We start from the raw sequence: 24,479 nt of genomic DNA, 5'->3' as shown, positions 1-24,479 counted from the left end.
TGTCTCCTTGTTGAAGGATATCTTCCCAGTCATTACCTGCACTAGACCTCTTCACAGGAAGATGTAGTTCATCATGCTCTCTTTTCAAGATTCTAGGACATTACTCTGTCAAACCCCCAAATCCTTTACAGTATAGGGAACATATAATTTGGAAAATGAACTAGAGAAAGAGGGAGAGAGAATCCCTTGAGTCTTCCCTTTGCTCCCAGACTCCTTGTTCGGTTTCTCTTGGATTAAGACCTTCCACCAAACTCCTGCATGACCACGTGCCAGGGTCCCATCCTTGTTTCTCCTGTTCCACACTCAGCAGAAGCCAGGACCACCCAGGCCCCCATCTCCTACATCTAGAGTCCTTATTTCCACATCTGTATGTGGAATTCTAAACCTGTTTTCTCCAGCCGCCTACTGGTCATCTCTACCAGGACAATAACCTATTTCAGTCCTGCATGTGAAGCAAAATTTATCTCCTCTACTCCAAACTGGTCCTTTTTAATGTGCTTCTCATCTCAATTCACACCCTAGTCTTCTTCTCATTCATGAAAGGTAGAATCCACAGGGTGACCTTCACCACAACTTCTTTATCAGTATATTTCACTCATCACAAAGCCTGCCAATCCGACTTCAGAGGTATCTCTTGAATTCCCTCATCCGCATTCTCAGGGCTGTATAGCTCGGTGTCTTGTCAAAGTCATTTTAACAGCTCTCAATCACGCACATGGTGTCTCCAACCCCGCATCTTTCCCCACAATTTTGGGTTGGTTCATTTTTTGTTTTATTTTTTAACACAAATGAGGCCATGTCACATCCATGTGTAATGACTGTTGGTGATTTCCATTTTCCCCCCGGCAAACCACAGCTTCTAAAACCTGGACCTCAACCCACGTCTCTGGTCTCACCTCCCCAAACCTCCACTCCCGTCACGCGCACTGGCTCACTGCCTCCCAAACCTGCTTCTGTGCTGCTCGTTCTGTCTCCCAGCAAAACCTAACTTAGCTCACAGGACTGCTCAAACTTTACCATTTTCTCAGAGGGCTTTCCAAACTCTTTCTCTTCTGAAGAGAATCCTTTGTGTTGATTGCAACGTCCTCTCTGTCCCAATGGCATGTCTCTCGCACCCCTATTTTACTATTCCTCACACTGTCTCATGATCATCTCTCTGAGCCTCTCACAAGGTATTGAATCTCCTCAAGAGCAGGGACCACGGGACCTCAGAACCTTTCATACAGCTGCCCTGGCCCATGGTGGGTGCCCACTGCACACCTTAGGGAGGCATGAAGGAAGGAGAGAGGGAGTCCGGGGAACCACCAGGACAACATAGCCCCCCCAACATCACCGAAAATAATTTCCAAATACAGAAAGTCGGTCATGAACATTCTGTTAGTCTCTGCCTTCCTCCCTCGTCTCCATATGGTCCTTTTCTCCCTCAATTCCATCTAGTCTCCCCCAACTTTGCGTTAACACCATCCTCACTACTAATGGCATGCAGTCGCCAGGATCTAATTTTATTAATAATCACCTTCTCATGATGCTAAGCGGCGTCCTGACATCATGAGAAAAGCCCTGGACTGAGAGTTAGGAGCCCAGGTGTTCTAGATGATTAACACATTCCACAAATATTTACTGGGCACCTGCCATGGTACAGGTGCCATTCTATGTGTTTGGGATACACTCATGAACAAAAAGACAACAGTCCCCACCTTCATGAAGCTTGCAGTCCATTAGAGAGAGAGGAGGGTGGACAGTAAATAATGGACACTATAAATAAGCACTTTAGAAGGTGCAGATCACAAGCCCCAGGCTGGAAATGGGTGTGTGGGGGGGGGGGCATAAAGGTTGTACTTTTAAATGAAAGCCCTTTCTGAGAAGGTAAGACTTGAGCAAAGCAGGCGCTGCCGTTGCCTGACGCAGAGATGCGTGAGAAGAGCCTCCAGACCGTGGTAACAACACACACCCATGGTGTGTGTGTGGTGGTGGTGGGGTGCCTGGCAGGACCGAGGGTCGACAAGAGGGCCTGTGTGGCCTAAAAAGAATAAAGGAAAGGAGAGGGGCAGCAGAGGAAATCCAAAAGGTTAATACAGCCAAGGGGCAAAGAGTCTCATAAACTGTTATCACCAAGACTCGGGCTTTCATTCCAGTGAGATGAGCAGACTTAAGTAGAGGAGTGTGTGACTTGCCTGGAAGTCACTCGGCTGCTGTGTTAAACGTAGACTGATTGTAGGGAAGAAAGGAAAGAAGCTGGGGGGGCAAGTCGGGGGGCGTTGTAGTAACCCTGGCAGAAGATGGTGGTGGTTCAAAGCAGGATCGTGGCAGAGAAGGGGAGAAATCACTGGTTTGCAGATTTAGTTTTGGATGGAACCTACAGGATTTCCTGACCGACTGGGTACAGGATGTGAGAGGAAGAGAGGAGTCGAGGAAGACCCCAGGGGTTCTGGCCTGAGACACTGGCAGGAGGAGGCTCCCATCACCCGAAGCACGGAGGCTGCTGGAGGCACAGATTTGGCCGGGGAAGGCGGGTAGGGCTGCGCAGGGGCTGGAGTTCAGTTTGGAATGCCTACAACATGTCCAGGGAAACAGTCAGGGACACGGTTGGAGACACGAGTCTTGAGTCAGGGAAAAATTTAAACTTGAAGTCATTAGTGAATAGATGGCTTTTAAAATTGTACAACTGGTAAGACCCCATGTGTTCCAACCCAAATTCAATTACTTGCTTTACCTTAGCCAAATTATCTCACCTCTCCACATCCCGTTTTTATCATCTCCACAGTGATAAGTTAGGTGAAATAGGAGATTTTCAGCTGCACTCCGAGGAGCAGCAGGGCTCTGCAGACAGAGCTGCCAGGACCGGAGAGACGTTTGCCCACCCAGTGCCCATGCCAAGGAGCAGTCGCATATTTTTACCGTGAAAATCAGACACATTTAGAGATGGTACAAACTGATATTTATGATGCATGTACTACAGTGGATGAGGGTGTGTGTGTGTGTGTGTGTGTGTGTGTGTGTGTGTGTGTGTGTGGAGGGGGTAACTGTCCAGGGGAAATAATAAATAGCATCTCATTTAAAGTTACCCCCTGTATCTGTACCCTGACCGGTCAGCCGTTAAAGGGATATGTGTAAATAAAGGTACAGATTAGCAATCATACACAGTTGTTTTAAAAAACGCTTGGATAGTCAACATGTGCTCAAGTTTCCTCTTTAGAAGAAATTTACCAAAAGTCAAATTCAAAGACCGAAAGATGATATTCCATTTCTTTTAGAGCCAATCCGTGATTGCACTTAAGTATTCAGAAACTCCTTTGACCCCGAGGCCATGAACAGCTAAAAATAATTTTAACTATAGAACAACTGATAATTTTAACCATAGAAAAATACATAAAGTTAATCCTGGAAGAAGATTTTAGAATCACTTTAGCCAGTGTTTCTGAAACACTGGTCCAGAACTCCCTTTACAGGGAAGAGTGGAGACCCAAGGTCAAAGGTCACACTGGAACCAGGACCTAGGTCATCTCCTGATCCCTAATCCAGTGCTCTTTTCCCCACACCACGCTGATTTCAAGGCTGCTTCAGAAAGTCCACTGACATTTACATGTAAGGCAGAACCCAACACTGATCGGTGAGCTTCATATTTTTCGAATCCACTAATTTTAACATTTTGATGCTCCTGCTATTTTCCCACAGTTCTCAGGATCGTCCTGGCCATCGCCTTTTTCCTGGTGTCTGGGATCCTGGCAGTGCTGCTGTTCACACTCATTCGATCCGGGCCCTGTGCGCGGAGAGACTACTACGGGAACATCTGAGCAGACAGCCAAAGCAGCATGGAGCGCCAGGCCAGCCTCCTGCATGGCGAGCAGCCCCTCTCAGGGACGCAGCCCCTCTCAGGGACACAGCACTCAGAGGACAGTCTCACCCTGGGGCACCACCCTCCTACCCACACTCTTCCTTTTGAGTCTGCCCAGAGCAGGAACTCCCAGGGACCCGAGGACAGTGCTGGGCTGACGGATGAGTGAACGTCCAGATTGCTTAGTTAGGTCTCCTCATCACAGTGCAGGCTTCTCGTTGGGCTGGAAAGAGGCTCTGCGCTCTGTGTTCTCTAGCACAGGGGTCCAGAGAGAAATGAGAAGACACATTTCACTCGGACTTTTGCCTGCAAAGAAAAAAAGTTTACCTGGTGTGGCAAACACATGGATCAAAGAAGACTAGATAATGGCCGGGGGGGCGGAGGGGGGGCGGGCGGGGAGTGGGGGGGGTCCGGAATTAGACTAGAAGTAGAACTAATAGGGGGATTCTTAAGATATAAGATCCCATTAGAAGGTTTAATAAATCTGTTTTTTTTTTCAGCCATTAAGTAGGTATAATACAAACATACACTCTGGAAAAGAAACTTCTCCCAGGGTTTGAGAGCCAATACTCAATATACATATCTGTATTTGAAAATGCCTTAGAAAGAGACTTTTTAATTCTGAGAAGCCATAATATCAACTACTTTAGTTGTAGCTCAGGCCATTTCTCCACAATTTCTATGATGGTGAATAATTAGGAAATCCATGTACCCACGGGTTGTTTTTTTTTTTAACATCAACTACCAGAGCTGGATATTTTTAAAGTTCTAATTTCTTTATTTCATCTTAAAGTTAAGAGATTTTACTTTGATAAGGGCTATTCATGGCCCTGCTGAAATGATAATGGATTTTAACTGCTACAAAGAGATCTGAATTGCTCAAGTGGTAAGGCAGACAGGGAAGTAGACTAAGGATGAAGACCTACTGCTTCAGCTCTGCGCTCAGTAGGAACACGTTTTTTGAAATCTTAAACCTTGGTTTTGTAATCCAGAAATGAAGAGTCTGGATTAGATGAACATAGAAGCCACATCTAGTTCTTAGGCCCTGTGAACAATCTGTCTTCTCATTTTGTACTCTGGACTGGTCATTGTCCAAGCAAGCGCTTTCGTGAATGGTACCATTGCAGTGCGCCTGATATCTATTTTTAACTGTTTTATTCTTCCTTGAGCTTCTGACCATGCATTGGGTGAGAAATTTAACCACCTTCCTTGGCAGTGTTCTTCATCTTCTCAGGTTCAGCTAAAGGCCCCAGAATGTAGCTGGTAGAAAGAATGAGAGAACCGTTCACTAGGCCGCTGTACACACTGGTCTCCAACCAGCTCACTTTCTATTATCATGTGGTGTCCTGAAGGTAGGCAGAGGACATCGGTGCCCTGGCTCCCAAGGCCACACAATTGGAGTTCGCCAGCATGGCATTGTCCAGTCCCCTACTGAGGTAGGGGACACCCACCTTGTGACACCCACAAGCAGTGCTGGCATTTTTGACCAGCACAAAACCCTGGCCCCCAGAACCCTACCCCATCTATTAGTCTCAGAAATCTTCCTCTCCCCTGGGATTCCATGGCTTCCCCCAGTTAAACTCCAAGCACTTACCTCTATCATCCTCACTTTCTCCATGTTCTTGCTGAGCCAAGGCCACTGCAATCAAAGGCCTGAGGGGTTGCCTCCCCTTGCCTGGCAACTGCTGCTTTCTGCTGGCACAGAAGAGGCACACAGGCGATTTGGCTACGTTCTCAGCTTGGGAAAGGGAAAAACATCTATAGCAGTGAGAACAAAGGACAAATTTCTGTCTCCATAAAGAAGCTAGCTATATCAGTAAGGAAGCCACAATAGCTCATGCTAATGAGTGATGAAACTTTAAAACGGAAGTCTGAATAGAAACGTAAGACCTGGATTTTCTCACTCAATCAACAAACATCTATGGAAGACCTACTATTTGCTCATCACTGGCCTAGATGCAAAATTTTCCAACCCTAATGTGTTGATTAAGGTATTTGGTGCCAACAACTATCCTATACAGAGTCGATAGACTGTAAAAGTAAAAGCTTTCACTTCCTTTTCCTCATATTTTTTCTACTGTAAGTGTCTAAGAGGACTTCTACTTTCTTCTGGTTCTGAGAGATTTTTTTAACACCCCCATTTCTCTTCCTTCTCCCATCTCAGTTCTGTAAAGAACACTCTCACTCCACTCCCAACCTAGTTGTTTCTCTTACCTTCCACAGAACTATGGACCGTTACTGTTTCTCATACTTCATGGCAGTGTTCACACAGGACACATGAAAATTCAAAGTGACAAATGGTCTACAGCGATAAAGCCGAGAGCACAAATGTAGTGTGACATTTCTCAGGAAGTAAGTTAACCATCCAACTGCAACAGGAAAGTATTTCTGCTGATAAAAGTGGCTTTTTCAGGTGGGTCAGGAAAGACAGGTCCATTTGATGCAAAGATGAATGCTGTTTGCAAGACAATTGCCAGGCCATCCCAGGGCCTTTTTCAAGGGAGTGGTTCAATTCCCCCGCATTTGAACCACTGTAGAGTGAACCCAATTACAGTATTGCAATGACTGCTGCATCAGTGCAGGGACACCCCCGACCATAAAAAACATCAGCCAGGTATATGTAGGGAAGTTCTAAGGAAGGGTTGTAGGTGGACTGTTCCTAGCTAGAATGGCATGGCATAAAGAAAATATTAAGAGAACATGATTACAAAAAGAATAATGTGTGGGATTAGAAGAGTACATGCAATAGAGGAAAATGTTTTACTGGAGGCCATTCAACCAACAGAACTCTTCAATGCACGAACTGGCATTTCTTCCAATCGCGTTCCCTACTCTCCCAACCTCCTGTTTTCCGTCTTGTTCTAATGTTGACATTGATCCTTTCTTCATAGCCAGGGGCGTTTCCTGATAAGTGAAAGTCAAAGTGTTCGTTTCTCTTCTGAAACTCTCTGTGTAGAAACCCCAAGTGAACAAAGAGGGGGTACATATATAATACGGGGTATTCGGGTGCTTCAGACCAGGACCAATAAAAATATACTGTAAGGCACATATGAGAGCCACGTACGGGATTTCACATTTTCTAACAGCCACATTTCAAGAGGTAAAAATAAAGAATAAAATTAATTTTAATAATGGCATTTATTTAACCAGGATACTTCAAATATCGCTTCAGCATAGAGTCAATATTTTAAAATTATTAATGAGATATTTTACAGGTTGTTATACCAAGTATTTGAAATCTGATGTGGATTTCACCCTCACAGCACATCTCAGTTTGGACCAGGTACCTGGCAAGTCTCAACAGCCGTATGCTGGCTACCATATTGTACATCACCACTAGGGACCATTCTGAAGCAGTGAGAATGTATACTTTGTTATAATTTGTAAAAGCCACTTTCATATTAGTGTGAAAACATAAAAGTCATATTTTTATATCCATAGCTTACTATTTTTGCACGTGTGCTAAATCAATAAAGGATTTTCTGTTTTATTTTTAAACTTGCCTTCAGTAGGAACCTCTACTTTTTCTTCAACTACTCTAACCTAAATGGACAAGTTCCTCTTCTTATTAAATGTTTTAAGAAAAAATTGAACTTCTGGACAAGATGGAGGTGTAGGTAGATATGCTTTGCTTCCTTGCACAACTGAGAGAAGGATAGCAACCCATTTAAAAGCAAAAAACAACCAGAACTGCCAGAAAATCAAACTGTATAGAAGTCCAACAGCCAAGGAGTTAAAGAGGAAACATTCGTCCAGACCGGTAGGAAGGGTGGAGACAGACAGCTGGGGCAGGGAGGACATGTGGCAAGGCGGGAGCTGGAGGACCAGATGGTCCCACATTCACGTGCAGATAAACCAGACGGAATAACTGGGGAGTGAGACAGACTGAGCAACCCAGGGTTCCTGTGCAGGGAAATGAAGTCTCAAAACCTCTGGCTGTCAAAACCTGTGAAGATTGTGGCAATGGAAGAAACTCAGTCTCACAGGACAGGCTGTTGGGGGGACCCACAGGGTCCCAGAATTTACACCCCTCCACCTGGGAATCAGCACCAGAAGGGCCAAATTGCCTTGTGGGTATCGGGGGAAGTGACTGAAAGTGGGGCCAGAGCTGAGCAAGCAGCCTTGTTCCCTCTCGGACCCCTCCCCCACAGACAGCACAGGCACTCCAGAAGTGGGTTGCCCTGACCTGGCGAACACCTAAGGCTCCACCCCTTACAATGTAGCAAGGGCACTGAGACAAAGAAACACGGCCCAAATGAAATATCAGATCAAAACTCCCGAAAAAGAGCTAAACAACGAGGAGATAGCCAACTTATCAGATGTAGAGTTCAAAACGCTGGTAATCAGGATGCTCACAGAAATGATTGAGTTCAGATGTAAAATAAAGGAAGAGGTGAAGGCTATAAATAAAGTGAAATAAAGAAACATATACAGGGAACCAACAGTGAAGGGAAAGAAACTGGGACTCAAATCAATGATTTGGAACAGAAGGAAGCAATAAATATTCAACCAGAACAGAATGAAGAAATAGGAATTAAAAAAAAAATGAGTTGAGGCATAGGAGACTCTTAGACAACTTTAAATGTTCCAACATCTGAATGATAGAGGTGCCAGAAGGAGAAGAGGAAGAGCAAGAAACTGAAAACTTATTTAAACAAATAATGAAAGAGAACTTCCTCAATCTGGCAAAGGAAATAGACTTCCAGGAAGTCCACGAAGGCCAGAGAGTCCCAAAGAAGTTGGACTCAAGGAAGCACAAACCAAGACACATCATAATTACATTACTCAAGATTAAACATAAGGAGAGAATCTTAAAAGCAGCAAGAGAAAGGGAGTAGTTACCTACAAAGGAGTTCCCATAAGACTGAGCTGATTTCTCAAAAGACAAGAAGGGGCCGGAAAGAAGTAGTCCAAGTTCTGAATGGCAAGGACCTACATCCAGGATTACTCTATCCAGCAAAGCTATCATTTAGAATGGAAGGGCAGATAAAGTGCTTCTCAGATGAGGTCAAGTTCAAAGAGTTCCATCACCAAGCCCTTATTATATGAAATGTTAAAGGGACTTATCTAAGGAAAAGAATTTTGAAACTATGAATAGTGAAATGACAGCAAACACAACTATCAACAACTTAATCTAAAACAAAAACAAAAACTAAGCAGACAACTAGAATAGGAACAGAATCACAAAAATGGAGATCACATGGAGGGTAGTACGCAGGGAGGGGGGAAATTGAGGGAAAGGTACAGGGAATAAAAAGCATCATTGGTAGGCATAAAACAGACGGGGGGAGGTTAAGAACAATATAGGAATGGAGAAGCCAAAGAACTTACATGTGACATGGACGTGAACTAAGGTGGGGAATGAGGAAGGGAGGGTGTTTGGGGTGGAGATGGATAAAGGGGAGGAAAACATGGGGCAACCGCAGTAGCATAATCCATAAAACATACTTTAAAAAAGAAATAATTGATAACACGCTTAAAAATAAAGTACTGCTAGATTTGGGGGGTCTTTTAGAAACTATATTAATTTTTGATTATAAGTAATTCTATTCAAAACAAAGATAAATGCAGATAATACAGAAGAGTATAAATACAATGTAAGAAATCTTCCTGCCCACTTCTAGTCACGAGAGGCAATGATTTGTGCCCCTAGTGACCAGTGTGGATTTTGTGAACTATACTTATATTTTTCAAACCTCTAAATTTCATGTCTTTACAGCTCTTATAACCCATGCTGTCCTCTATCTTTTTTTCATTTTATTGAAGTAATTTTTAAAGGATACATGAGCACCAAGGTTTTGGATTCGCTCATGTCCAAATATGTTTCTGTTTGGCCCTCTTACTTGTCAACTGTCGAGATACAAAAGTTTTCAGGTTGAAAGCCATTTTCCTCCAGAATTTGAATGCAGAATTCTGCTGTCCTCTAGCGTCCAGGACTGACCGTGAAAATCTGGTATCGGTCTGATTCTCATTTTAGTGTAAGCGGTCTGCTGCAGTTTGTTTTAATTTATGTATGCATGTACATATTACCGAATCTTTTAAGACACTCTTTTTATCCTGGAAGTTCTAAAATGTTACGGGAATATATTTAGGCATGGGTATTTGTTTTCTGTCTAATTGTGGTTCACATATGTTTTCAGCTGAAGAAAACCACTCTGGAACTTGAATTTCCTACTTCTAACCTCCACGTCTCGGTGGGGTCGGGGGTGGGTTCCCTCCTATTTTCCATCTTTTTACCTCATTTCTCTATTTGTATTTCTCCAAGAAATATCATCTTCTAGAACACCATCTTGGTCTTCAGCAAATTCATTACTTTTTTTTATTTACAAGAATTCTTTCCTGTCTATTTGATTGTTCCTTTTCCACAGTGGCCTCTTGTTATTTTATGAGTTCAATCTATCCTTGAATATCTTTGAGGACACTACTTAGAATTTTTTCAAGTTCTCCCACGCTCCCTAAATTATCTCTGTTTTCCCCGGACTCAGTTGTTTTAATTAGTTAATCTTGAACCTCTTCTTTCACACCCTGGAGTGTTTTTCAAATTCTAATGAATCATCGTCCACAAACTAAAAGCCTCCTGGATTAGCAGGAATGGCCAATGTTGGTCCCCCTGTCAGCCCTGTGTGTCTGCTTCCCCAAGAAACATCTTTGTGAATAACTGCCTTAAAATTCTCTTTTGCTAATTGCAGCATCTTGGTCACCTTAGGACTGTGTCTTTTCTCCTAAGAAGGGGTTATGTTTTCCTGTTTCTTTGTATATAAAGTAATTTTGGATTGTGTCTTAGACATTGTAAATGAGATATGGTGGAGACTCTTTTTATTTTGTTCCTAGAAATGTTTAGGTTTTGTTTTTTAGCAGTCAGTTAAATTGGCTGAACTGAAACTGCAAACTGTCTCCCCTGCAAAGGACGGCAGCTCCAATCTCAGCTCAGTTCTTTTAGCCTAAATTAGGCTGCTTGGAGCCTTCCCTGCGTGTGGTTAGTTCAAGTTGCAGGGATCAGCTGCAGAGTTTGTGTATAGTTTTCCTCTCTGGCTTTCAATTTGGGGGGATTTTCTTCCCACCGTTAGAAACTGTGGATGCCTTCAAACTCTGCCCTCTGATATTTCAAACTGCTAAGACGATGGATTTTGCCCCCCTGCCTTTAGCTGTTCTATTCCCCACTGTCTGCCCCTGCATGGCACAAACTTGAACCACAAAAAACAGGCTAAGAGCTATAAAAAAAAAGTATCCCTTTTCCCAACGGCTGATTCCCCTCCAGTGTCTGTCTGCTTTTGATTGCTTCCAAGTATCTTCACATTGTGTTTTGCCAGAGTTTACAGCTGTTACCTGGGGAAGTTAGTCTAATAGGAGAGACAAAACCGTTACTGGAAGTAGGTGCTCTCCCTGGAATGGGGAGGGCTGGTGAGGGCGGGGCTGGGGCATCAGGCACCCAGGAGTGTTTCCGAGCAGGCAGTGGTGTGGCAGCTAGGAACATAGCAAAGAGGGAAGGGACTTGACTCTTGGCTGCAGTGTTTCTGTGCATATATTTCCTGAGCGGAATGACCTTCACTTTAAAATATTTCCCTTTCATGTCTGTGCGGTACATCCTGAATTGCCTCACCATCTGCTCTGCTTCTCCAGGGCACAGCAGGAGCCCTGCCCCCCAAAGAGCATCCTCTTTTCACAGAGAGCACGCCTCCCGATTGGGCCTTGGGACCAGCCACTCTGTCTTCCTGCGGGAAGAAGGGGGACGAGCAGCTGACAGAGAATGTGTTCGTCACTGCCCCTGACAAGTGCTCCCCAGTTCCCTGACGCTCTGCGGGATGAGCCAGGCTCCAGCCTTCCCCCCAGGAAGAACCATGTTCATCTCTCGTGGGTGTGCCTGCAATTCCCCTATTTTGACTTCTTCATTGGTTTCCTCACATCGGCTCATCACTGAAGAATTTCTCAAAATATCTCTGACTTGCTGATGTCACTCTCTCTAGCACTCATTATTTCATTTTTATTTTTAACATCTTTTCTATTATTTCAATAAAACATGGGGAGGAAGGGAAGTTAGGTGCAATAAGTCTCCCCGCTCCCCACCAAACAGGAAACACTGAGTTTGTCTAGCAAAGGGGCCTATAATTGTCTGCCAAAGTTAAGAAAGATAGTCAAGCCATTGAACTGAAGAAAAAACAAATATAACACTATGTATACAAAGTAATTTAATCTCACAAACATTTGCTAAGTGCCTGCTCTTAGCCTGAGTAGGGTACTTAGTTTCCATCACATTTTTCAAAGGGAATCTTAGCTCAAGAAAACGTTAAGCGCGGTGGTGCCGTTACTTAGCATGGGAAGCTCAGGTACTGAATTAGTTATCGATCCGGACTCCATAGGGCTCACAGCTAAATACTTGCTTTAACTGGTCTTTTCCTTTTTCACCAGCCTATGTTTTTCCCTCAGAGTACCTCAAGGATCTGGCCCTTCCTCATTAGAGTCACCCCAAATCTTGCCCTTCAACACCTCATTTCTGGTTTTAAACTGGGAGGTCCCCTCTCTTTCCTGTTAACTTTGCGCAATATTCTTATGACTCATTTCCAGCCCTTGTTCAAGAATATACACTGGGCTAAATCACATCAGGTCCTCTATAAATACCCGTGGGTTGACCCAACCAGTATTTCTAACCATACCAGCTTCTATGTCGAGCTGGAAGGGATTCCTAAAGCCCTACCTCAAATCCACTGGCTGCAGAGACTCTACCAGAAGCATAACCGAGTCAGCCCTTCTCTAACTTCCCTGTGCCTAGACATCTCCTAGGTACGGAGTCCTAGGTAATCTGAGTCCTAGGTAAGGACCCAGCCCGCACCCCCAGAAACCCTGAACTGGCGACCTAGGAATCCGCCACTTTAGCAGGTGCCTGCAGCATGTGGTTCTGCTGTTGGCAGTTTCTGACCTTGTTTTCGGAGTCCTGCTCTAAACTGTGCTCCTCCAGGGGCGTCCAGCCTTGTGGCATCTCTGGGCCACACTGGAAGCAGAAGGGTTGTCTTGGGCCACAGATTAAACACATTGCAACACATAACCACACAAAGATCTCACACTGTTTTCAGCACATGTACGACATTGTGTTGGGCTGCACTCACAGCCGTCCTGGGCTGCACGCGGCCTGTGGGCTGCGGGTCGGACAGCCCTTAGGGTTTGCAGAATGCTCACCTACTGCTTCAGGTTTATCTGCCTTGTTGAGATCCTGTGAAGTAACTCAAAGGTCTAAACATGCCTTAATTAAGTAGGCATTGAAAAAAATTTTTTAACCTTGGTGTGTATGTACTACATTCCCTTATTATTCATAAGTAGACTTTACATTGTTTCTATCATACAAGGCAAAATTTTAATTATAGCCTGGCTACATGCTTCTCATAACATTGTTGATGTCTTCAACTGGTGAATGCTTAGGAAATATAAATTCCTTTTAAACTGAACCTAAATAAAACAATTAAATGAGGTAAATATGGTGTCAAATTATATTGGGTAAGTAAAGATGACTTTATTTTTTGGAAGGTAAGAACAATACTTTATTTTTTAAAAAGTCATTTGAGCCCTGGCTGATGTAGCTCAGTGGATTGAGCGCTGGCTTGCGAACCAAGGAGTCACGGGTTCAGTTCCTGGTCAGAGATCCTGCCTGGGTTTGGGGCCAAGTCCCCAGTTGGGGGCATGAGAGAGGCAACCAGTAGATGTATCTCTTACACATCAATGTTTCTCTCCTTCTCTTTCTCTCTTCCTGTCTCTGTAACAATAAATTTTTTAAAATCTTGAAAAAAAAGAAAACAAACAAAAAATTACCGTATTTTTGGACTGTAAGAGGCACCCCACCAAATTTGGGAGGAATAATGGTTGTTAATGCTGCTGTTGAGTTCTGTTTACAGTTACATTGGTGAAATACTATGTTATTTATGTTATTAAATATTTTACCACATCTTTGCTTCAATTTTTTTTCCTATTTTCCTCTAAAACCTAGGTGCGTCTTATGGTCTGAAAAATATGGTAAAATGAACTTTGAAAAAAGTTATTTGACAGAATAATGACTTAAGCCATGAATACTGACATATATATATATGTATATAACCAGATTAAAATTTTATTTTATTTTTGGTGGGTGTTATAAGCATTTTTTAAAAAACATTTATTATTATTTTGTATTCATTTCAGGTGTATGACAGAGTGGTTAGACAATCATATGCTTTACAAAGTCTTACCCCTGGCATCTGCAGTGCCCACCTGGCACTGTGTATAATAATTACAGTGCTGCTGACTATTTCCTAGGCTGCACTTTACCCCTCCATGACTGGTTTTGTGATTACCAGTCCACTTCTCAATCCCTTCCCCTTTTTCACCTGGTTCCCAGCCTCCCTACCCTCTAAAGGTATATTTTCCAAAAAAAAAAAAAAAAATCACAGAAGTTGGAAGTGAGCTCACACTTTGGAATGTAGTTTTAATAAGTCTCACCTTAAGAATAGAGGAAATTAAAGATTTAAGACCTGTTAAAAATGTTGTAAGAACAAAGCGTGGTGGCTCCTCAAAAAGGTTGTGTTTTCCACACTTAAACACAGGAAAAATAAACTTACAATGTCATAAGATATTTGAAACAGTAACTTCCCCGAAAAAAAACTGGGACAAATAGTAACCTTTAGCGTGAACAGAAAGTGTAATATGTTACTCTTTGTTGTCCCACCTCCCAGAACTGCTTGTCACCGCCACTTCTTCTTATCTTCCACCCCCTCACAAATGTTGCACAAAGTAAGTCATACTCGAAGTGAATAAAGTGGACAAAGAAAATAAAGTTTGCACGTCTTCCCTTCGGTCTTTAAAGCTGTGGTTTTGTCAGTGCTTTCTCACATCTATGTCTGACCTACCTATGACTAGATTATTTTAAAATTTTATACAAGAGAGGCCAAGTCTTTTAAATCTTTTTTTTTTGCCAAATACTTTTGTGTTAGAAGTTACTATTTTTAGTAACTTCTAAGTTAGTGACTCAAGGGGAATTATCTTCAATACCATTATCCCTATGTTTGGGTCATTAATTATGATCAAATATGGGGAACCAGAGAATAGGGTAGTGGAGCCAGACTGTTCAGGTTCAAATCCCAGCTCTGCCACTTACTACCATACGATCCCGGACAAGTGATTTAACTTATCCACGCCTCAGTTCCCTTCTCTGTAAAATGTGAATAATAATATCACCAACTTCAGAGAACTCTGACAGGAATAAATGGGTTCATAGTTGTAAAGTGTCAGGAACAGTACCCATATAGTAGACAATAGACAAGTGTTTGTTCAATAAAATATTGAAAGAAAAAGGCAGGGATTTATCATTCCCATTATTATTTTAAGTTTTATGAAGTTAAAAGACACAACCATAAGATTTCATCTTTCATTAGCTCTCTGTATACTCTTGAAAATGGTTTTTTTTCATCTTCTTAAACCACATCTTGAAATACTCACTATTATTAAAGTGAGGGAAGTTCAATTTGGTGGAACAACAAGAAAACTTGATAGTAACACTGTTACTTTGATTGAGGATGCCTTCTGAGAGAACACACCATTCTTACTCTCCTCAGAAAATCAAAACAACTAGGTTTTAGCACGAGACGCAGCTCCACTAGAGCTGGCAGAACGCTGAGAAGGCCAGTCGTTGGGAATGGGAAGACACGCCACCGTGCAGCCAGCTGCCGCCCACAAATACGAGGGTGAGTATCGCAGAGGGGGTAGAGCCAACCAAAGGCTCTGATTTGCTAGAGATGTGTTATCTTGTTCATGACAACGTAGAATAATTTAGAGTAGAATAACATTGCATGTAGGTGGTCGATATCCTTCCCACTTTCTTTAGCGTTTTGCTATATCTCAACCTCTTTCTTAGAATTAGAGAAGCAAACTGCCTCGCCAGGTTTTACTGACCTCAATGAATTATGTAGTCTTAGGAATTATATAGTCAATTCCTAAGAAGTTACTCTTCATTAAAATGGGGAAAAGTGCCCATATGGATGGATGGGAAGTTGTAAACTTGGAATATCCTAATCTCATTAAAGCAATCGAGAAAAAACATTCCTGTGATCAACGAATACATTTTTTATATTTCATGTATTTAATGAACAGCCATGAGGCACTTCCTGAGTGATAGTCCTGTGAGGCAGGTGCTAATAGGAGCATCATGCCCATTTTACAGATAAGGGGACTGAGGCCAAGCAATCTGCCTACAGTCAGGACCTGGAAGGAGGCAAGGATGGGGTCTGAACCCAAGCTGTCTTCTTCTAGACACTGCACTCTTAAACTGCTAAACCGCATTGCTTTCCTTTGAGGAAAAGGACTTTGGTAAGATTTTCAGAAAATCGCACCCCATTCTTCTCTTATTTAGTTGTTGCTTATTCTATCCAAAAATGTCTCTCTTTAATGCCTGAAGGAAAATGGCTGCTAAGATGATATGTGAGTACCATCCAAATCAAATATCATTTTATTTTCATCATTTCAAACTTGATGCCTTTAAAAAAAAACAACAAGCCAGGGGCTTCTTCTTCTTCTTCTTCTTTTTTTAATGAGCCAAAAGCTCCTTAAAAAAAAAAACAAAAAAACAAGCCAGGGGCTTCTTAGTAGATGCAGCAGGAAGGAAGCATAGAAAATGCACACACTGGCTGGGTGCATCAAAGAGACCTGGAGCCAATTAAAAGAGCTCCCAGCAGCCAAGGTTGGGAAATGCAAGCAACAAAATAAATAAGAGTATTGGGTTGGAGTCCAAAATATCGAATAAATATCCATGAACCCATACTAATATAAGTAAATGAATAGATAGATAAGAATGGACCAATCTCTTATGGAGAAGAATTTCCAACAACTTAAATAAATACCCTGTATTCAGGGGAAGGTGGCATAAGTTACCCCACTCCCTAAATGTGGCTGCCTATAGTGACTTGGATGCCTCTCAATGAAAGTATAAAAGTGAGGGGGTTTTTTGTTTACCCTTTATTCAGGAAAATGACATTCTTATTCTACCACTCCAAAATCAGTGAAAAATTTGGGAAGTAGCTTTATATTCACAAAATGTCTAACCCGGACTTCCGCCAAGATGGAGGCGTAGGTGGAAACACCGTGCCTCCTCTCACAACCAAGTTTAAAGTCAACAAAGTTTCAGTAAAAAAAACGCAGCCAAAACACAGAAAAAGTGAACTATATGGAAGTCCCATAACAAATGGTTCACCCAGACCGGTAAGAGAAGCGGAGCCAGCAGCAGAGCAGGGTCGGGCAGGAAAGATCTCCCGACTCAGGCACACGGGCAGCCATGAGCGGATCCCAGGTGTGGGGTGGCAACGGGTGGAACCAGTGAGGGCGCAAGGCGGCTACCTGATCACGATCACACGTTCACGCGCAGATAAACCAGCAGAGAAGTGAGCAGTGAGATGGACCATGCAGGCCCCAGTGGCAGGAAGCAGCAGAAGGGACAACCATTGCCCCTCTTGGACCCTGCCCCCACATACAGAGCCATGACCCAGCAACTGGGTCACCCCACCCTGGTGCACACCTCGGGCTCTGCTCCTCATACTTAACAGGTGCAAACAGACCAAAATATGGCTCAAGAAGAACTTAAAGCCCCAGAACCAATAACTCTAAGTGACCAAGAAATAGCCAACCTATCAGATGCACAGTTCAAAATACTGGTGATCAGGATGCTCACAGAACTGGTCGATTTTAGTCACAGATTAGAGGAACAAATGAAGGCAAAACTAATTGAAATGAAAGGAAATGCACGGGAAACCAATAGTGATGGAAAGGAAACTGGGACTCAAATCAATGGAGTAGACCAGAAGGAAGAAAAAAATGACCAAATGGAAAAGAATGAAGAAACAAGAATTCAAAAAATGAGGAGAGGCTTAGGAACCTTCAGGACATCTTTAAATGCTCCAACATCCAAATTATAGGGGTACCAGAAGGGGAATAGGAACAGCCACAAGTGGAAAACTTATTTGAACAAATAATAAAGGAGAACTTCCCCAGTCTGGCAAAGGAAATAGATTTCCAGGAAATCCAGGAAGCTCAGAGAGTCCTAAAGAAGTTGGACCCAAGAAGGAACACACCAAGGCACATCATCATTACATTAGCCAATAATCCAAAAATCACTGAAAATAATTCTAGAAAAATTCATTTGGTTTTTAATGAAAAAATTCATTTGGGAGCTGTATGTACCAAGCAATGTTCCAAATGTATGAACCCATTTAAACCTCACTGTACTCCTATAAGGGGGATATTATTTCATTCCCTTTACAAAGTGTGCAAACCGAGGCACAGAGAGATGAAGTCACATGCCCTAGCCATGCAGCAGGCCCTGCGGTTGAGCCAGATCTCAGTCGTGACAATGACTTCAGAGCCTGTGCTCACAACCATGGTGCAATAGTGCACCTCCGGGTGTGTCTTCAGACCCAGCCCAAGAGTCCATGTACACAGAGATTGCTTCCAGTACAACTACACCATTTTAACTTGCACTTCCATTATCTTCTCTTCAATCTTCTTATACTTTTCCCTGGGGAAAGTGTAACATCTGAGAATTCTTGGGAACCATCCCAGCAGTCAGCATTTGGGGGGGATCCTGGGGTTCATCTCAAATCCTGGAAAGCAGACTAGGGTGCCTCAGAGCAGCAGGTCACCTATCGGGCAATGTACTTTGGCCCCATGATGTTAGTCCCCGTGGTTCTTTGCTGACACCAAAATGCTGTGCAAGCCTCAATATGTCAGCCATTTCTGAGTCCCCCTTTTATGCCTGTCTCTTGTATCAGTGGGAAGGATACAAGAGACATGCCACAGTATTTGCCCTCTATTCCACCCATTACCGCCTAACTCTCCCAAAATTCAGTGGCTTAAAACAGGCATTTTATCTTGCTCATGGTACTATGGGTCAAGAATTCTGGAAAAGCTCATGGGCAGCTCACCTCTGATTTAGGCGGCATCAGATACAGCACCTAAACTAAAGGCTGCACTTCCAAGATGACTGCTTCACTCAGGCATATGGTGCCTCAGTGTTCCTGGGCCATCTTTACCCTCCACCTGGAGTTTCACCCTCCAGGGACTCGTCGTGGAGCTTAGGCTTGCCACAGCATGGTGGTCTAGGATAACTGCCCTTCTTACGTGGTGTCTTGCTTCTTTGAGGAAGGAAGCAGACTTTGACAGATCAGTTAAGGGCTATGCTCAGACTGATACAGCATCGCTTCTAATATATTCTGCTGGTCAAAGTGTCACAGATCCACCCAGTGTCAAAAAGATGGATAGAAGATGGTGGCCTAGGTAAACACAATACTTGCCACCTCCTACAACCACATCAAAACAACTAAATTACAGAACGGCCATTGTTCAGAACCTCCAGAAATCGAGCTGAATGGAAGTCCTGCAACTACAGAATTAGAGAAGAAACCACATCCGGACTGGTAGGAGGGGCGGAGATGGGGAATGGACTGCTCCCACACCCTCGAGTGGCAGATAAAAATCAGTAGGGATATCTTCCCTCCAGAGGACCCCGCCTGAGCAGCACAGGACTCCAGCCCCACAAAAAGACTCCCAGCCCAGGGTTCCAGTGCTAGGAAGATAAGTCCCTATAACTTCTGGCTGCAAAAATCAGTGGGGATTGAGGCTGAGGAAGATGAAAACTCCTGGAGTCCCAGCAGTTCCTTGTAAAGGGCGCCCAAACAGACTTACTTGGACTCACTCCCTCTGAGCTCCAGCACAAGGCAGCAGCTCGAAAGGCACTAGAAAAATAGAGGAAGGAAGTAAATTGTCTGGCATCAGGGCAAGCTTTGGAGGGGCAGCTTTCTCCCAGTCAGAAGTGCTGGCAGAGGCCATCATTCCTTTCCTGAGCCCTCCCCCACAGAGCCAGTAGGAGGTGCCACATCTGAGACTCTATCAACCTGGCTTACACTGTTTGTCCCACGCTGGTGATTCCCGGAGTTCCTGCCCCACCCAACTTACAGGCCCACCCAGGCTGTCTCTAGTGGCTTTTCCATACCAATGGCTTATCCATCCATGGCTTGTCTTGGCTCATGCTTCCAATTTCCCTAAATTCTTTCAAACAAACACCATCTGGCCTCTAGAAGCCCTCAACCTCTCCTCTCACTATGAGGCCCCAGGCCCAGCACAAGTAGCAGCCACCTGCAGATCACTTTGTAGCTTATGCCAGGTGGCCCTGTGCAGGATATAGGTAGTGGATGACCTTGACCTGCACCTCCCAGGAGGCCCCAGAGCCAGAACATTCAGCGGATAGCTTCAGGCCACATCAAAGCATCACCACCCCACTACCCTGAGAAGCAACACACTCAAGGGGTAGACTCGGTGGCACCAGAGCCCTGCTAAAGTCCTGCTCTGTGGAGGGGGGCCCTGCTCAGCTGATCCTGCAATAAAGACAGAAGCCAGTGGTCAGTGGTCAGTGGTCACAGCCAATCCTGGCAGTTGATCAGCCTGAGTAAATCCCTCCCACTCATGTGCCAACAGGAATCAAGGCTCAACAATGACAAAAGGGTGTACACAGCCCACATGGGGGTTGTGCCTCCATACCTCAAATTCCCAGGTTGGGTAATAGGGGAGGCTGTGCCTCTAGACCCTACAGGACACCTACTGCATTAGGCCAGTCTACCAAGCCTGGGAGACACAACACCTCTACCTAATACATAGTAATAAACACAGAAAGTCTGCCAAAATGAGTGGACAAAAAAACATGGCCCAAATGAAAGAACAGAACAAAATTCCAGAAAAATACCTAAACAAAGCGGAGGCAAGCAATCTACTAGATACAGGGTTCAGAACACTGGTTATAAGGATGCTCAATGAACTTAGTGAGGACCTCAACAATGCAAAAAAACACCAGAGAAAAATAAAGGATACCCTAATTGAAATAATTACAGGGCATCAACATTAAGTAAAGCAGATGAAGCTGAGAATCAAATCAGCGATTTGGAATGTAAGAAAGCAAAAAAACACCCAATCAGGAGAGCAAAAGAAAGACAGAATCCCCCCAAATTGAGGATAGTGTAAGGAGTCTGTGGGACAACTTCAAGTGTACCAACATTCACATAATGGGAGTGCTGGAAGGAGAAGAGAGAGAGCAAGAAAATGAGAACCTATTTGAAAAAATAATGACAGAAAACTTCCCTACATTGCTCATGGAAATAGACATACAAGTCTAGGGAGAACAGAGAGTTCCAAACAAGATGAACCCAGTGAGGTGCACATCAAGACACATCATAATTAAAATGTCAGAGGTCAAAGACAAAAAGAGAATCTTAAAAACAATGAGATAAAAACAGCTATTTACCTACAAGGGATCTCCCATAAGACTGTCAGCTGATTTCTCAAAAGAAACTTTGCAGGCTAGGATTGGCAAGAAATATCATTTGGAATCAAAGGGCAGATAAACAGCTTCCTGGACAAGAAAAAGCTAAAAGAGTTCATCACCACCAAACCAGTATTATATGATATGTTAAGGGGTCTTCTTTAAGAAGAAGAAAAAAACCATGAACAATAAAATGGCAACAAATGCAAGTACATATTTATCCACAATTGAACCTAAAAACAAAATAAATGAATGAGCAGAACAGAAACAGAATACTAGATACAGAGAATGTTTTGATGGCTGCCACATGGGAGGGGACTGGGGGAGTAAGGGGAGTGGTGAGGGGATTAAGAAATTCAAACTGGATGTTACTGAATAGTCATGGGGATGTACAGTACAGCATAGGGAATGAACTCAATGACAGGCTAGTAACTATGTGTGCTGTCAGGAGGGTACAAGATTTATGGGAATGACCATTTATTAAGTCTGTAATGGCAAACCACTGCAGTGTACCTTTGAAACTAATACAATAATGTATGTCAACTGCAACTGAAAATTAAAATATGATTAAAAATAAAGTTTTAAAAAAGGTGGGTAAACATCCTACCTTTCACCGGGGAAATGTCGAGGCCATGTTGTGAAGGGGCCCGTGGGGGGTGGGAGGTGTTGCCCCCATCTTTGGAACACACAGTCTGTTTTTACTCTTAGTCAGCGATTCGCAGGAAAGACTCCGTGGATAAAATTCAGAAGGTCTGTGAGCTTGGATGGAAAAAATTGTGTCTTTATTTTCCCTAATATCTTTTTTAAAAATTTTGTTTGCTTACTTATGTATTACTGTTCAAGCACAATTTTCTGCCTTTACCCCCACCCCAGCCCTCCCCTATTTTCCCCTGTCTTCTAACTAAACTTTAGAATCTCTGTCCATTGTGAATGTACCCACAAACTACAGTAGTTCTAGCAACACTTGTGATTTTTTTAAAAAGATTTTATTTATTTATCTTTAGAGGTGAAGGGAAGGAGAGAGGGAGAGAAACATCAATGTATGGTTGCCTCTCGTGAGTCCCCTGCTGGGAACTGGCCTGCAACCCAGGCATGTGCCCTGACCGGGAATAAACTGCGATCGTGTGGTTCGAAGGCCCGCACTCAATCCACTGAGCTACACCAGCCAGGGCACACTTGTGATTTTGTTACCAATGGAAATCCCAGATTTTTTTACAGCACATTCAGTTTTATAAATATCTCAAAATATCATTTATATTCTTAACTCCTTCAAATTTGTAGCAGCTATAAAATCCTCTACTAGCTGTTATTATTTAAAATATTAATGAAGAAGCAATATATTATTACTCTATTACAATTTTGTTTTTTAGCCTTTTAGTAACTATATTTCAATTAAACCAGTTTCCTTTATAGTCTTATACATTTTATTTTAAACATTTAAAACCATTATTCCAGAAAAGGGTTTAGAGGCTGCACCAGATTTTTAATTAGGTGTTTGTTTTCTTATTGTTGAATTTTGAGAATTCTTTTTCTAATCTGGTTAAAAGTTTTCTGTCAATATGTAATTTGCAAATATTTTCTCCCAGTCTGTAGTTCATATTTTCATTCTCCTAATGGCGTCCTTTGCAAAGCAAAAGGTTTTCATTGTGATAAAGCTCTGTTTTTCCATTTTTTTTTAAGGAATCTTTTTTTTTTGATGTCGCATCTAAGAATTCATCATTAAATCCCAAGTCGTCTATTCTCTAAAAATTTAAAAGTTTAACTTATGGTTAGGTCTATGATCTGAAAGTTTCTTTTTCTCCCTTATCTATGGATGTTCCACTGTCCCAACACCATTTGTTGAGAACACTGTTTGTAATACCTCGAGTCAATGTTGCACCTTTGTGAAAATTATAAATTGGCGTCACAGGAATGAGTGTGTTGCTGGGCTCCCAGCTCTGTGGCCATGATCTCTTTGTCTCTCCCTCTGACAATGCCACACGGCCTTGATTTCGGCGGCTTCATAACAAGTCTCTCAATTGGGCCATGTGGTATGTTACAACATAACTTTCAGAAAAAAATAAAAGTACGACTCCCATACAGATGTAAAAATAAAAGTATGACTCTCATACAAATATAACTATTTTACTTCACTGGCTAATCAGGGAACTAAGTAGATGTTATATAAATCATTCAAAGGAAAGGTGAAAAGAACACACAATTGCATGGAGTCAAAGAAGATTGAAATGAATTGCAAATGAAAACAAAGGTAGTTTTTCCACAGAGTGAAGAAAGACATTTGAACTTTCATCAGATGGAACAGAATGCTGTTGTTTTTAGAGTTGAGAAATAGCTCCCTTAGAATCAAAACCTGATGAAGTGTAAAGGTATGTTATAGATAATGTATAGTTTTCTATTGAAATACAACATTTTTTTCTGTAGATTGATCCAAATTTATTCTTCCCTTTGAAAACTTGTTTTAGCTTTTCTATTTTCTTTCTTTCTATATTAATATTAGCATTAGCTTGTCTTTGGATTGGTATTGTATTAAATCTATAGTTCAATTTAGGAAGAATTGGTATCTTTGCTTTGTTGAATCTTCCACTTCAAGCATGGTATTAAGTCTTATTTCTTTTATCAGCATTTTATTGTTTTTAACATACAAATACTGTACATGTTTTGTTAGATCTAAACCAAACTATTTATTTTTCAGTTATTGTAAACTGTATTTTAAAAATATTTTGCCTTCTGGTTCTACATTGCTACTATATACAAATGTGACCTTATTGGTTGCAACTCTGCTAAACATACTTGTTAGTTCAAGGAACTCTTGTAGATTGCCTGCAATTTTCTGTATAATAATCATGTCGCCTGAGAACAGAGACAGTTGTGTTTCTTCCTTTCAATTCGAATGTCTGTTTTCTCCTTGCCTCATTGCACCCTCTAAAATTTTAAGTGTTAAACACGAGTGGTGATAGGCCATCCTTGACTTATTTCGGAGCTTAGCGATAAAGTGCTTCACATTAAGCGTAATATTAGCTATAGATTTCCTTTTACAGATACTCTGTAGCAAACTGAGGAAACGCCTTTCTACTCCTAGTTTGCTGGATGTTTTTACACAGGATGATTGTTGGATTTTGACAACTGCTTCTCTGTATCAGTTGATATGCTCACGAAGTTTTCTTTCTTTAGATTGTTAGTATAGTGTATTATATTGATTGATTTCTGAATAATAAACTAGCTTTTGATCCTTATATCCACTAGCCTTATATCTGCTTAGTGTGATGTACTTACTCTTTTGATATATTCCTCAATTCAATCTGGTAAAATTTTGTTGAACTATTATTTTTT

The 24,479-nt window shown here is 42.4% G+C and overlaps 1 protein-coding gene across 2 annotated transcripts in view; it reads left to right on the top strand.

The window, feature by feature from the left end:
- Positions 1-4,204, top strand: part of ACP3 (acid phosphatase 3) — a 40,610-nt gene extending 36,406 nt beyond the window's left edge. For both annotated transcript variants that reach the window (XM_037061281.1, XM_037061280.1), the window contains one exon: positions 3,676-4,204. In XM_037061281.1, coding sequence (XP_036917176.1) covers positions 3,676-3,794 — 119 coding nt within the window. In that variant the 3' untranslated portion in view covers positions 3,795-4,204. The remainder of the gene's footprint in view (positions 1-3,675) is intronic.
- The last annotated feature ends 20,275 nt before the right edge of the window (positions 4,205-24,479 follow it).

The sequence above is a fragment of the Sturnira hondurensis genome, unplaced genomic scaffold (genome assembly GCF_014824575.4).
Source record: "Sturnira hondurensis isolate 20B ecotype Veracruz unplaced genomic scaffold, ASM1482457v3 Scaffold0013299, whole genome shotgun sequence".
Taxonomy (NCBI): Eukaryota; Metazoa; Chordata; class Mammalia; order Chiroptera; family Phyllostomidae; genus Sturnira; species Sturnira hondurensis.
This window is presented reverse-complemented; position numbering and strand designations above follow the sequence as displayed.